Source organism: Centrocercus urophasianus, unplaced genomic scaffold, assembly GCF_019232065.1.
Source record: "Centrocercus urophasianus isolate 14NV4802_14NV808 unplaced genomic scaffold, USGS_Curo_1.0 seq_63, whole genome shotgun sequence".
NCBI lineage: Eukaryota > Metazoa > Chordata > Aves > Galliformes > Phasianidae > Centrocercus > Centrocercus urophasianus.
Genome location: NW_024885233.1, coordinates 580578 through 592124, shown reverse-complemented (window position 1 = coordinate 592124; position 11547 = coordinate 580578). Strand labels below are relative to the sequence as shown.

Below are 11547 nucleotides of genomic sequence, written 5' to 3'. Positions count from 1 at the left end.
TGTTTAATATCTTTATTGATGACCTAGATGAAGGGATTGAGTGCACCATCAGCAAGTTTGCAGATGATACCAAGCTGGGAGGTGGTGTTGATCTGCCTGAGGGTAGGGCAGCCCTTCAGAGGGATTTAGACAGGCTGAACCGCTGGGCTGAGGTTCAACAAGGTCAAGTGCTGGGTTCTGCACTTTGGCCACAACAACCCCATGCAGGCTTGGGGATGAGTGGCTGGATGAGTGTGAAGAGGAGAAGAACCCGGGGGTGCTGGGTGATGCTCGGCTGAACATGAGCCGACAGTGTGCCCAGGTGGCCAAGAGGGCCAACAGCATCCTGGCCTGCATTAGAAATGGTGTGGCCAGCAGGAGCAGGGAGGTGATCATCCCCCTGTACTCAGCACTGGTAAGGCTGCACCTTGAGTACTGTGTTCAGTTTTGGGCTCCTCACTACAGGAAAGATGTTGAGGTCCTGGAGCGTGTCCAGAGAAGGGCAATGAAACTGGTGAGGGGTCTGGAGCACAAGTCTTGTGAGGAGCGGCTGAGGGAGCTGGGATTGTTCAGTCTGGAGAAGAGGAGGCTCAGGGGAGACCTCATTGCACTCTACAACTACCTGAAGGGAGGTTGTGGTGAAGAGGGATTTGGCCTCCTCTCCCAGGCAACGAGCAGGACACGGGGCAATGGCCAAACGTTGTATCAGAGGAGGTTTAGGTTGGACATAAGGAAGAACTTTTTCTCTCAGAGAGTGGTCAGGCACTGGAATGGCCTGCCCAGGGAGGTGGTGGAGTCGCCATCCCTGGCAGTGTTCAAGAGGTGTCTGGATGACGTGCTGCATGATATGGTTTAGTGCTAGTGGTGGCAATGGTGATGAGGAGACAGTTGACTGGATGATCTTACAGGTTGTTTCCAACCTTGTGATTCTATGATTCTATGATCTTTCTCCGACTGTGCAGAAATGCTCAGGGTTGCCTGGCCAGTGGGTCTTGATGAATCCTTCATCAGATGGCACTTGGGTTAGTGGAAGGCAGCTGCAGGCAACTCACCTGCTTCAGGCTAGGTGTCAGGAATCCCTACCAAGTCTAATGTGTGTATTTAAGACCATCAGTCACCTTTCCATGCTGTTACCAGATGCCCATGGCCCCAGGGCACAGCCACTCTGTTCCCCCATCACGCTGTATCATGACGGCAGGAATGGCTCTGTTTCTCCAGTGTCCTCCCTCTCAGCAGGGATCCCATCCTCCAACATCTCCATGCTCCTCCCTTCCCCATGCCATTTTCCTCCACCCAAAAGAACTCCTGACTCCCACTGGGCGATATCGCACCATGCAGCCCAACTAAATCATTCCAAGAGACCATCAGTGCCCAAGCTAATTGTTAAGGAGAAATCTGAGCAATTACTTTGATATTAACAGTATCTTGAGGTATAAATGAGATAAGATACTTAGCCCATGAATTCCTGCCCACGCACCTAGCATCAAGCCTCCTGAAGCTGGGCATTCTCCCTTGGGCAAGGACAAGAGGGTTTTTCCAACATCTTCTCCAACACTCAGCAGAAATCGTTCCCCCAGCAGCAGAGAGATGCATTCCCTGCTGTCCCACTATGGTGGGTGCCAGTTCTCATCCTCTCTTTTTATATCCTCTTCTTCTAGACACTTTCCCCTCTTTGGTATGTAGAGCAATTCTGGACATCTACAGCATTAACAAGCTATTTGCATGTAACAGATTTGATGCCATGGGGTTTTCTTTCCAGACCAGGCGTGCAGCTGTTGGAGCAAGCCAATGCTGTTCCCTCCCACATCCACTGACAAGACAATGTTAAAGCAGTTTCAATACTTCCACTGTTTTACATGAGTTCAGAAGCCCCGCAGAAAGCAGAAAAATGCAAATCCCTACAATTCCAAGTGGCTCCAGCCAGCAGGCACACGGGCTAATGCAGCACTGGTTCTCTTTCTTTACATTAGTGCAATCTAAATGTGGATTCCTGGCTTAGTGTGGCTGACTCAACGGACTCTGTTACATTGTCCTTTGGTTTGGTTTAGAATCAACTTCAACAGTTTGCATTGAGATAAGCTAAAGTCTACTTAGGATCTATACATGTAAGGCAAGAGGCAAAGAAATATCTATGAGGCTCAGGTTACATTTTTCAATGCAAACCCTTCCCAAATACTCAGTTCCTTTCAGGAGCCACAAAGCCACTTTGGTGAGCTTGCTCAGATGACAGGATGAGTTTGGAGATGGGGAGAAAGCTGCAGCGCAGCACTGAGACAGCTCTGCTGGTGGCTTCAATGAGAAACTCAGGGTCAGAACAGAGACATAAAGGGGGGTTAAATTATAAAAAAAAAAAGCTAAAAGCAACACTTTAAGTGTTTGCCATCTAGCTTCTTCACAATGAGAAGATGGTGTTAAAGGACATTACAGATGAATGAACTGGACGAAAGAGTAAACCCACTTCTATCCCTAAAGCTTTCTATGCTATATGAGCAAGCAGTGCTCAGGAGAGAAAACCTGGTTTCCACCAACGGAGCCCACTTGGTGCGCTCCCAGCTTTAGGGCAGTGCACATCTGCTGCAATCCTGTGGGTGTGGGTACAGCTCTCCACAATGTCATGCCAGGACATAAAGCCATCAATCCCGCCAGGTCCTTCCCTGTCTCTGAGCTGGAGCAGATTTCCAAGTCTGGCTGCCAAGCCTCAGTCCAAACAGTGAGTTGCAGAACAGTTCTTAAGAAGGTGAGGGGAAGAGAAAGATGAGGAAGAAAAAAAGGGAATAGCTCTTCCTTGCAAAACCTACTCAAGTGTGACTCAAGGCTACTCTGCATTCAAGTAGCCTCAAAAGCAACTGCTGTATTTCGAAGAAGCTCTCGCTCACCAGGAATCCTCTCTCTTTCTTTTTGGACAGAGGAGGCTCCTGCGGTCTGCCAAGGAACTGGTCTCAGTCCTCCCACTTCACACGAGGACATGAGAACCACAGGACTATTACAGCTTGACTCACATAACACACCACCACATCCCTCCTGTGTCTTCCCACCACTCCCACCAACAATGGCTCTGATTCAGCTTACTGGCTTTTATCCCCTACAAATCCTTCCCAATATATGCATCTCTAGATACATATATAGATATAGATTTACATATGCAAGTACCTATATCTATATACATATATTTATTTTAACGTCTATATTTTCATTTATGCTTTTAACGAAGTGCTGTGCTTTCAACCACTGCCTTCCTCCACAGGGATCTGCTCCCATGCACGCCTTTCAGTCCAAGGAAAGAGCACTGAGAGCTCTTGGTTGCGAGCAGCACAAGATAAATGGGTGGGAGCACACAGATGTCCCAGGCTGCCGTCCTGCCATCAGCTCCCCAGCGCTGCTCACCCTCACCACAGTCTCAATGCAGAGCCATGCTACTGTGGATTCTTCAAGATGCGCCCGTGTCTGAAATCGTAGACATGACGACAGAGAAAAACCAGCTCAGGGTCAGTGTCCTCAGGCACCTTGCGGTGCAGAGGTGTGGAGTATTCTTCTGAGGGAGGAACCATGACGGCTTTCCTGCCAGGGATCCCTTCGACTCGACGCTTTGCCAAGGCACAGAATCTGCAAAGTAATCGCATCGGAAGAGTTAGTATGGATTCACATCATCTTTCACCACACAACTTCTGCTGTTTGTGTCAGCCTTTCTCATGAGAGTGGCTGCCCAAGGATAAAGGGCACAGGGGAAGGGAACATGTAGAATTACCCTTTGCTCAAAAGCAGAACAGCTTTTGATCCCACACTGAACCATACAAAGCAGTAGGAAAGATGCTCCAGCAATCCACTTCACCTTTACTACTTTGGCCTTGTTTTTGTTAATTACCTCCCCCAAAGTCTGGCACATCAGGCCATCATTTAGACAGATGCAAGTGAACTGACTACAACAGGTACCATGTTTTCTTCCAGCTACCTTCATGCAAGATTGGGACAAAGCATTTAAGCTGGAGGGTCGAATATAATTTTCTCATCCAAAGCTCACGATAAGGGCCACTCCTTCCTTGCTGCTAGAGCAAGATCTTGGAGTACGTATTGACTTAAGGTCCTGGTGACCAAATGCTGTATGCCTACATACAGGAGTCAAAGTCAGGTTACAGACAAGCTCCTGAGTCAAGCTAAAAAGAACATCAGTTTTGTAAACACTCATGCCAGTTTCACACCACACTGTATACATGCATTTCCCTCACAAACAGGTTTTCAACACCAACTATCCAGTTGAAAAAAAGCTGGTTGAAGCATGGCATATCAAGCAGCTCTAGGTCAGGGATAAACCTGTCCTCTACACCAGGCTAAGAGCAACAGGAAAAAAGCTTCATTCTATCAACTGTACTAGCACTTCTAAGATTAATAAACCGGTGGGAAAAAAAGATATCTGTATTCTGGGTACTTTGCTGTTCTCATGCAGGACACTTCAACAACCCTTCTGCAGGAGTTTGTGGTACAGACAGATTTTGTGGCCAGCTGATTTTGCATCCTACATTAGTAAACCCTTTGGCAAGACTGACCAAGGACAAAAACCATCTCTGAGAGTTGATGTAAGTCAGCTTCAACTACAACTCCTAAATAACAAAGCAGCCTCTAAAAACCTTTATTTCCTTGTAGGACTTCCAGTGTAAGCAAAGGATAAATTCAAGAGGCCTTCAGGATTCTCAAAGGTGACCTTATCCACAACAGCACAAAAAAAATTCCTGCCTATTGGCAGGAAATTGGCAGGAATTGTTAGAAAGGAAATGAGTTGTCTGAATCCAAAGTCTAGTTTGCTTTTTAGTTTTCAGAAAGAACAAGATCCATTTTAAAACGAGCTGGAAAAGTCTGTTTTTTGAAATTCAAATAGCGGAGCCCTAGGTTAGAAGCAAAACAGCAAGCAGAGAGACTTAAATGCTCCCTCTGTAGTAAGACTCAAAAGTCAACCAGGTATGCCCAGCAAAACTGAAGACATTTCAAGCACTATTTTATGTTACCAACTTGTGTGCCTATTCAACCCTCATTTTCTGAGAGATTCATACATCCAAGGCTGGCAGTCTTAAATTTGAACACTCTGATATTCGTATTGACCAAGTTTAAATTTAATCAGCCAAAGCTCATCTGTAAGTGCTTTAGTCAATAATCTGACTGATCCTTTTGTCAAAAAATCACTCAAATTTGCAAGCACATATACAAGGATCCAGTAGCAATACTGATATATCAGAAGACATTCTAGCTAGCCATAGCATCTGTGTATCACTGGGAATGAATGTACAAGGTGACTTCCAGACTTGCTCAGTTTTAATTTACCACTGAGTTAAGCCCCAGCACTGTAGGTTTTCCTGTACTGTCCTCCATTGATGCCCACATGTGAAGATACCAAAATCATCCATTCACAAGCTTTTGTAAACCCTTTAAAGCATCTATCATATACAAAACAATGAGATATGTAACAAGTCTAGCATGGAGGAAGCACTCCCAGGTTACAGTACTGAACCTGTACACAGAATGAGCGTATCCAATTATACCTAGACTGAAGTCTGTAGGGCAGGGACTATTCTGCTGGCTAATGGCTGGAAAAGGAAAGAATGACAAGTGCTGGAGATAGATGCAGGTCTCGGGAACAGCAGCAAGTTAAGAGCACCACCTACCTGCAGTACTCTGCAAAGGTCAGCACGTAGCACTTCTCCTCTATGCAGGCAACACTGTTTTCATCCTGATGTCGGGATGCAAAGATCTCATTCTGCAAAAGAAAGAAGGAGGTCACCTCGCTGGCCAGGAGCCCCAGGGAGGTAAAGGCAGCTCTACACCATTACCTCAAAGGGGAGGCAACAAAAGCATGCTCAAAGCAGATATTCTTTAGAGCCAATATTTCCAATAATACTGACACTTTGCAGGTGTCCTGTGACCCACTTATCGTGAGTACCAGAATTTTTTCCAGCAACCCATCATTTAACACCCCTGACACTCTCTGTGAGCCCAAGTATTCACACCCTCCTCTCTTACAGAGAGCACAGGAAACTAAAGAAAACAACTCCTACATACGCTGCTTTTGCTCCAACTTATCCTAAACTTGACTTTGTACAGGGTTCATGTGGGCGAAGCCATCACACTACATCCAGAAAACCCAGTGAGTGATGCTTCCGCAAGCAGGAGGTTGGAGCACCCCCTACCCACACATTCCTCTGAGCTCCCAGGGAAGTTCTTCATTCATTTTCCCTTTCCTGTGCTGGAAACACTCCCTAGTCATTTGTAAAGCTAAGGGTAGAAACAGAGGTTGAATGGCACTTTGTCATCTTAACTACTGGCCTGTCACGCAGTATTAGGGCCTTCCTAATTTATTTTTATATCAAAGATAAAACAACCTGTTCTTTTCTATTTTTTTCATCCCAATTCAATTTGAAAGACTGTTTTAGGGAAGGGAGTAGTAATAGCCATTTTTCTCCCAGGGCAGTTTAGGAAACTTAGCTCTGGTTAGATATGGGGCAACGCAGATGGAACAATTTTAAAGAATCTCAGATGTAATTAGATCAGCAAAGATGATCTGAGGCAATAAGGATGTTCTGCACAAGTTTGGAAGTGTTACCTGCAGGCTGTACTCCTGCTGACAGCCCAGAGGAAACAGTTAAGCTCTAAACAGGGCCACTGTTTGGGAACAAGCTTAATCAGAGAAACTGAAAATGCCACATCCTACTTCTGCACATTGAGGTTTTGCTCGGCTCCTTACTTCAAAATTATCTGAGCCATCTTTGGCAAGCCTATCGCAGCTACTCAGCCTATAAGGCAATCTCTCATTTGAAGTCTTGTGCAATTAAGCAAGTGTGCAAAAAAAGTGGTTCAGTTCCTCCTGAGCTGAATACTAGTGCTCTCTCTGCATTAAAATGCAACTAGTCATGCTTTTAATTATGGACCAGAAAAATACAAGATATCACATTTTGATTTAGGAATTAATCTGCGCTCTTTAAATCAGACTGGTACAATTCCCTGGCTGCTCCCCAGACCTGTACTCCCATGCTTTTTTCCTTTTAAGTAGAAGGAAAAAAAAAAAAAAAAAAGCATCAAGGATTTTGGGGAGTTGAAAGCAGCAGTAAATGTTCATTTTCTAGCTTGGAAACAGCTGTTCTGCCACCCAAAGCAAGTCCAAGCAAAGCTGAGTAAGGTGTGAAGTCACAATGACTCACACATTTTTCTTTTTAAAAGTGAATTCCTTTACACTGGCACAACACCCTCAAATCAGTCTTAAGTTCTCATCATAAATCTACACAGGGGGCAGATGATGCATCTGCAATTCTGTACAGATTTCTAGAACCGAAGCAGTAGATTTGGAGGTTTTTATTGTAAAAAGGCAGCACGTGACAGAGCTATTCCAACATACTGCATAATAAAAACTGTGGAATTTCACTGGGAGTTTTTGCATCAAGCTCTGTGTTTATGGATTAGAATGCTCTTTTTGGAAAAGCATCTGATCTTGATTCAGTGTAAACTCAACTCTCTTTACTCTTAAGGTGGCAGATTAAAAGTTTTCACTTGATGCTCAGGATTTTCTCAGACTGAAGGTAGAAGCATTAAGACCTAGCACAGTTGGGCATATGAAAAATGCAGAACTCCTGTTATGCAGTTATGCATAACATATGCATGTGCTGGACACCGCTGCTTCACAAATCTGGCAACAGCTGCACCGCAGCCAAGAGACAGCTCAATTTCACTCAAATGCAAAGCTAAGCCTCCTGAGTTTGAGGCCCACCAAGAATGCAGGAAGATCTCAGGCTACTCCCCCATTTCTTGCAAAAATGTGGGATGTACCAGGAGACCCCTTGCCTCAAGTTCCACATTTGGATGTCTCACCTGATGCATACTGGGATTGCGGCCTCCCTGAGTGTGCTCTGGTCTGTAATACCACAGGAGGCTCATCATCAGCTCCCCTGCAAGAAGATTTATTCCAAGATGTCAAGAATTGGTTTTGCTGCAGTGTTTTCCCACCAACATCCTGCTTCCTCCTCCTGCTTCATCCCTTTCATTTCCACAGCTCTCACGTAGAGACAGCTGTGTTGTGATAAGTATTTCACACTGAATTAGGTATCCTTTTCTTACAGCAAGGAGCTGTATTAAGTCAGTCACACTGCTATTCCACTGCACCTTCACCCCGTTCTACTTCTGTTACATCATCACAGAGGTGAGTTATGCACAAAAATCAAATGTTTCCCTTAAAGTTTCCACTACAGCTCGTGGTCTGAAAAAACACTTATCCAAAGCTTGGTGCTTGTGGTATTAATTCCCACATTAACACCACTGCCACTTTCTACAAAAAACAACTTTTCTTCCTTTTAAGCTTGAACTGTACCTTGAAATATTTGGCATAGCATTCTTGACTTAACCATCAGTAATCAGATACAGGAACTTAACATCAAAACCAAACACTCAAATGACTCTTTTCAGGGCCCACCAAGAACTTCTGCAGATGTGCCCATGCCTCATAACAACCCTCAGCCCAAAAGTTGGCTAGAGCATCTGAATAAGCAACAGCTCCTGAGATGCCTACTTCTGTGGAATTATAAAGGAAATCATTGCTAAGATCGCAGTTGGCAGATATTATGTGCTTTCACAACCAGAAAGATTTTAATTACCAGTTCCAGACCAGTGATTAAAGAGATCCTAGAACAACTAGAACTAAAGCCATGGAACTAACCTCTTCCCCTTTGCCACCCAATCTGGCAGCAGCAGAGTGCATCAAAAAGCTTGCAGCTCTCCAAGATACCTCCCTGGTTCCAGCTTGCTCTCATCTGCCTAACCCAGAGGCTAAATGGACCCTTTCGCCACAGTACCTGTTTTGGGGTCTTCCCACAGTGCTGATATCTTCGCAACATATGGCATAGATTTCTTCCTGGGTCCTGATTTCAAGAGGACAGTATCTCGTACCCGGATAATCTCTCCATCTCTCTCCACAGCCTGATAGCTCTTGCGAACAGCTGGTTCAGGTTCATTCTACAGCATTGGCACACAAAAGAAAGAGCAACCCAAGCATACAAGCAAAAAGTTAGTTTACTGTTTGCTAGCCCAATCCAAGACTCCTTTGGTCCTGCTGTGAATTAAAAACTTGCCTAAACCTGCTCAGAGCCAAGTCTTTCCAATTCAATAGAGCTCCAAGAGAAATCACACGGTGTAAGGCCACTCACAGCATCCCTATTTCCACTTTGTTGGCTTATAAAAGCAAATTTTGGGTCAGAATGATTACTTCAACTATGGGTAGGGCATTTATATGTAATGAAAGTTCATCATGGAATAGCATCCAAATGTATGTAAGCTATCTGTGGTTATCATTTGCAAAGCGAAAGACAAAACAACTATTCTTCCTGCCTAGTCTGGCAGAAAGGAACAGGTCATCAACTAGACAGTAGGTCTCACAACAGGTCTCACAAAAGTACACACCTGTGAAACTAAAACCCTTTCAAATTAAATCAAGCTCCTTCAGTTCTGTAGGTAAAAAGCACAGTGACAAGTCTGAACAGTGGACGAAAGAGACCCATCTCCAGGTTCCATGGACTTTACCCTCGCACACCCCTTGGTGCCAGAGTACATCTCTGAGAGCTAAAGCTACAAACCCTCCCCTGGATAATGCTCTCAACAGCTTGAGGCTGTGCCACTGCATCAAGTGTGTACTGTTGGGCCACAACTTCCATTGCTGTGACATTTAGTTAGCATGGTCAATGCCTTGTCCCACCTTCCCAGACAACAAATGGGTTCTGATCTTCATGCCCACAGATCTTACATTATAAAATGAAGGATATTAACTTTTCTTTCAATTTAGTTACTAGAAGCAAGCAGACTTTACTGCATTACTACAGTAATTACACTTTCTGTCAGGAAGTCTCCCATTTTACAGCAGCTACTCTCTGCACCTCAGTGCAACAAATGAGTAAGCGCAGTTGAGAAGACTTCAAAGGAGTGACTGTCCATGCCAATGTGTGAGTTACCAATTAGAGGCTACTGAATGCTAGAAAAAAAATCCATCTGGGAGTCAGGAAACGGTTTCAGTCCTCTGTGTGTTCTGGGAGATCTCTGCTGGACTATGGACACTATCTGTGAGAAGAACAAGTTTACAAGAGCTACCTTTGGACAGCTGCTTACAGCAAAGCTAAAACCTTCCTCTCCTCAAAACAGGTTTGACATAGCCCAGGAGGAAGAAGTTGGAGGATGATTTCCCTGTAAGACGGACTCACAGGTGCAGCAGGTAAATGCCAAATTATTCATCATGACAGCATTTCAACTGATGCTAGCAGAGGAGTGGCAGGTTTTCCATCCTCTGAAAACTGTCCATCATGCTGTACAATGTATTATGAAAAAAACAAAGCCAACAGGTCAGCCACAAAGCCCAGCCCTGTTGATCCAGAGCTTGTCTTCTAGAGCACTGGACATCTAACAACCACCACTACCCTGAAACAGAAGCCAAAACCCTCCCCTCTCTGTCATCTTCTACCTCTGAAGATACACATATAGATATGGGTACACCAAAAAAAACCACAACAAAACAAAAAATCAAAAACAACAGCACTCCAGACACCTACCACAACATAGACAGCCTTTTCGCAGGCTGTGCCAACAGGTATCCAGCCATTGGTGGCCCTTCGCCTGCTGATGCGCTGTTGCTTTGGATGGGAATGGCCTCCCACTGTTTTGCTGTCAGAGGCATGCAGACAGCCTGGCGTATTTCGGAGACCGGATTTGGAGCCACTGGGAGGCTTTGAGCTCTGGGGACATTCACGGGCCATGGTCTGAGGGTCAGAGTTGGGGGTCTGCAGATGAGGAACAGGTTCTGCAGCTGGCGGCACGCTGGGTACAGGACATCCTGAGAGCGGGTGGGCAGGTGACGCAGGGTGCCCTGCCACCGGAATTGTGAGGTTCAGCTGGTCCAGAGACTTGCAGCCTTCTAAGAAGGGAAGAAAAAGAGATTATCTTGTTTGAAATTTAAGACTACTACACAGTCAAGACTGTCCCAGAGTACCGCCATTTTCCCTTGAAATTCTCTTTATGGCTGTAACGCAATTAAGGCCCTTCACATTGTAATTTCATTTTGCACTGTCAAGGGATTCCAAAAGCATGTATCCTTATTTCTAAACTTCCAACGTGTTGCTGCTGATGACACTGCACTACAACAAACCCAGCCGAAATTCCCCAGAGTCATGCCAGCCAGTAATATACAAAAGGCTGGCCAGAGTCCAAAGCAACTCCAGACTGTCAATATATATAAAAGAAATAAAAGGCTTATCAAAATGATAGGAAGGATTAAACCACACTAGCAGAAGAAGCAAGCTTCTTTCCAAAAGTTGAACTCAAGTAATCAGAGGAAAATTGAGAAGATTCTTCAAATTAACTCCTGAAACATGAAAAAATAATAGATCAAAACTATATAAAATCACGCAAGTTGCTGCTTCAACAAAACTATGTCCCCAAAACACATTAGTAACCACAACAGGTAAGCAATCTGGCTGATGCTGCCTCTCAAAAGCATCTAGAACACCTCATGCTACTCCAGAAGGCACAAGACAAGCCCTCAAACCAAGTCGTGGCTAA

The 11547-nt window shown here is 44.8% G+C and overlaps 1 protein-coding gene across 2 annotated transcripts in view; it reads right to left on the bottom strand.

Annotated features, from left to right (window-relative positions):
- Positions 1-1808: 1808 nt before the first annotated feature.
- The window catches only part of BAHD1 (bromo adjacent homology domain containing 1), a 34596-nt gene continuing 24857 nt past the window's right edge, over positions 1809-11547 (bottom strand). For both annotated transcript variants that reach the window (XM_042836800.1, XM_042836799.1), the window contains exons 3-7: positions 10542-10903; positions 8802-8961; positions 7825-7901; positions 5631-5722; positions 1809-3582 (exon numbers count right to left, since the gene is read on the bottom strand). In XM_042836800.1, the coding sequence (XP_042692734.1) occupies positions 3393-3582; positions 5631-5722; positions 7825-7901; positions 8802-8961; positions 10542-10903 (881 nt within the window). In that variant the 3' untranslated portion in view covers positions 1809-3392. The remainder of the gene's footprint in view (positions 3583-5630; positions 5723-7824; positions 7902-8801; positions 8962-10541; positions 10904-11547) is intronic.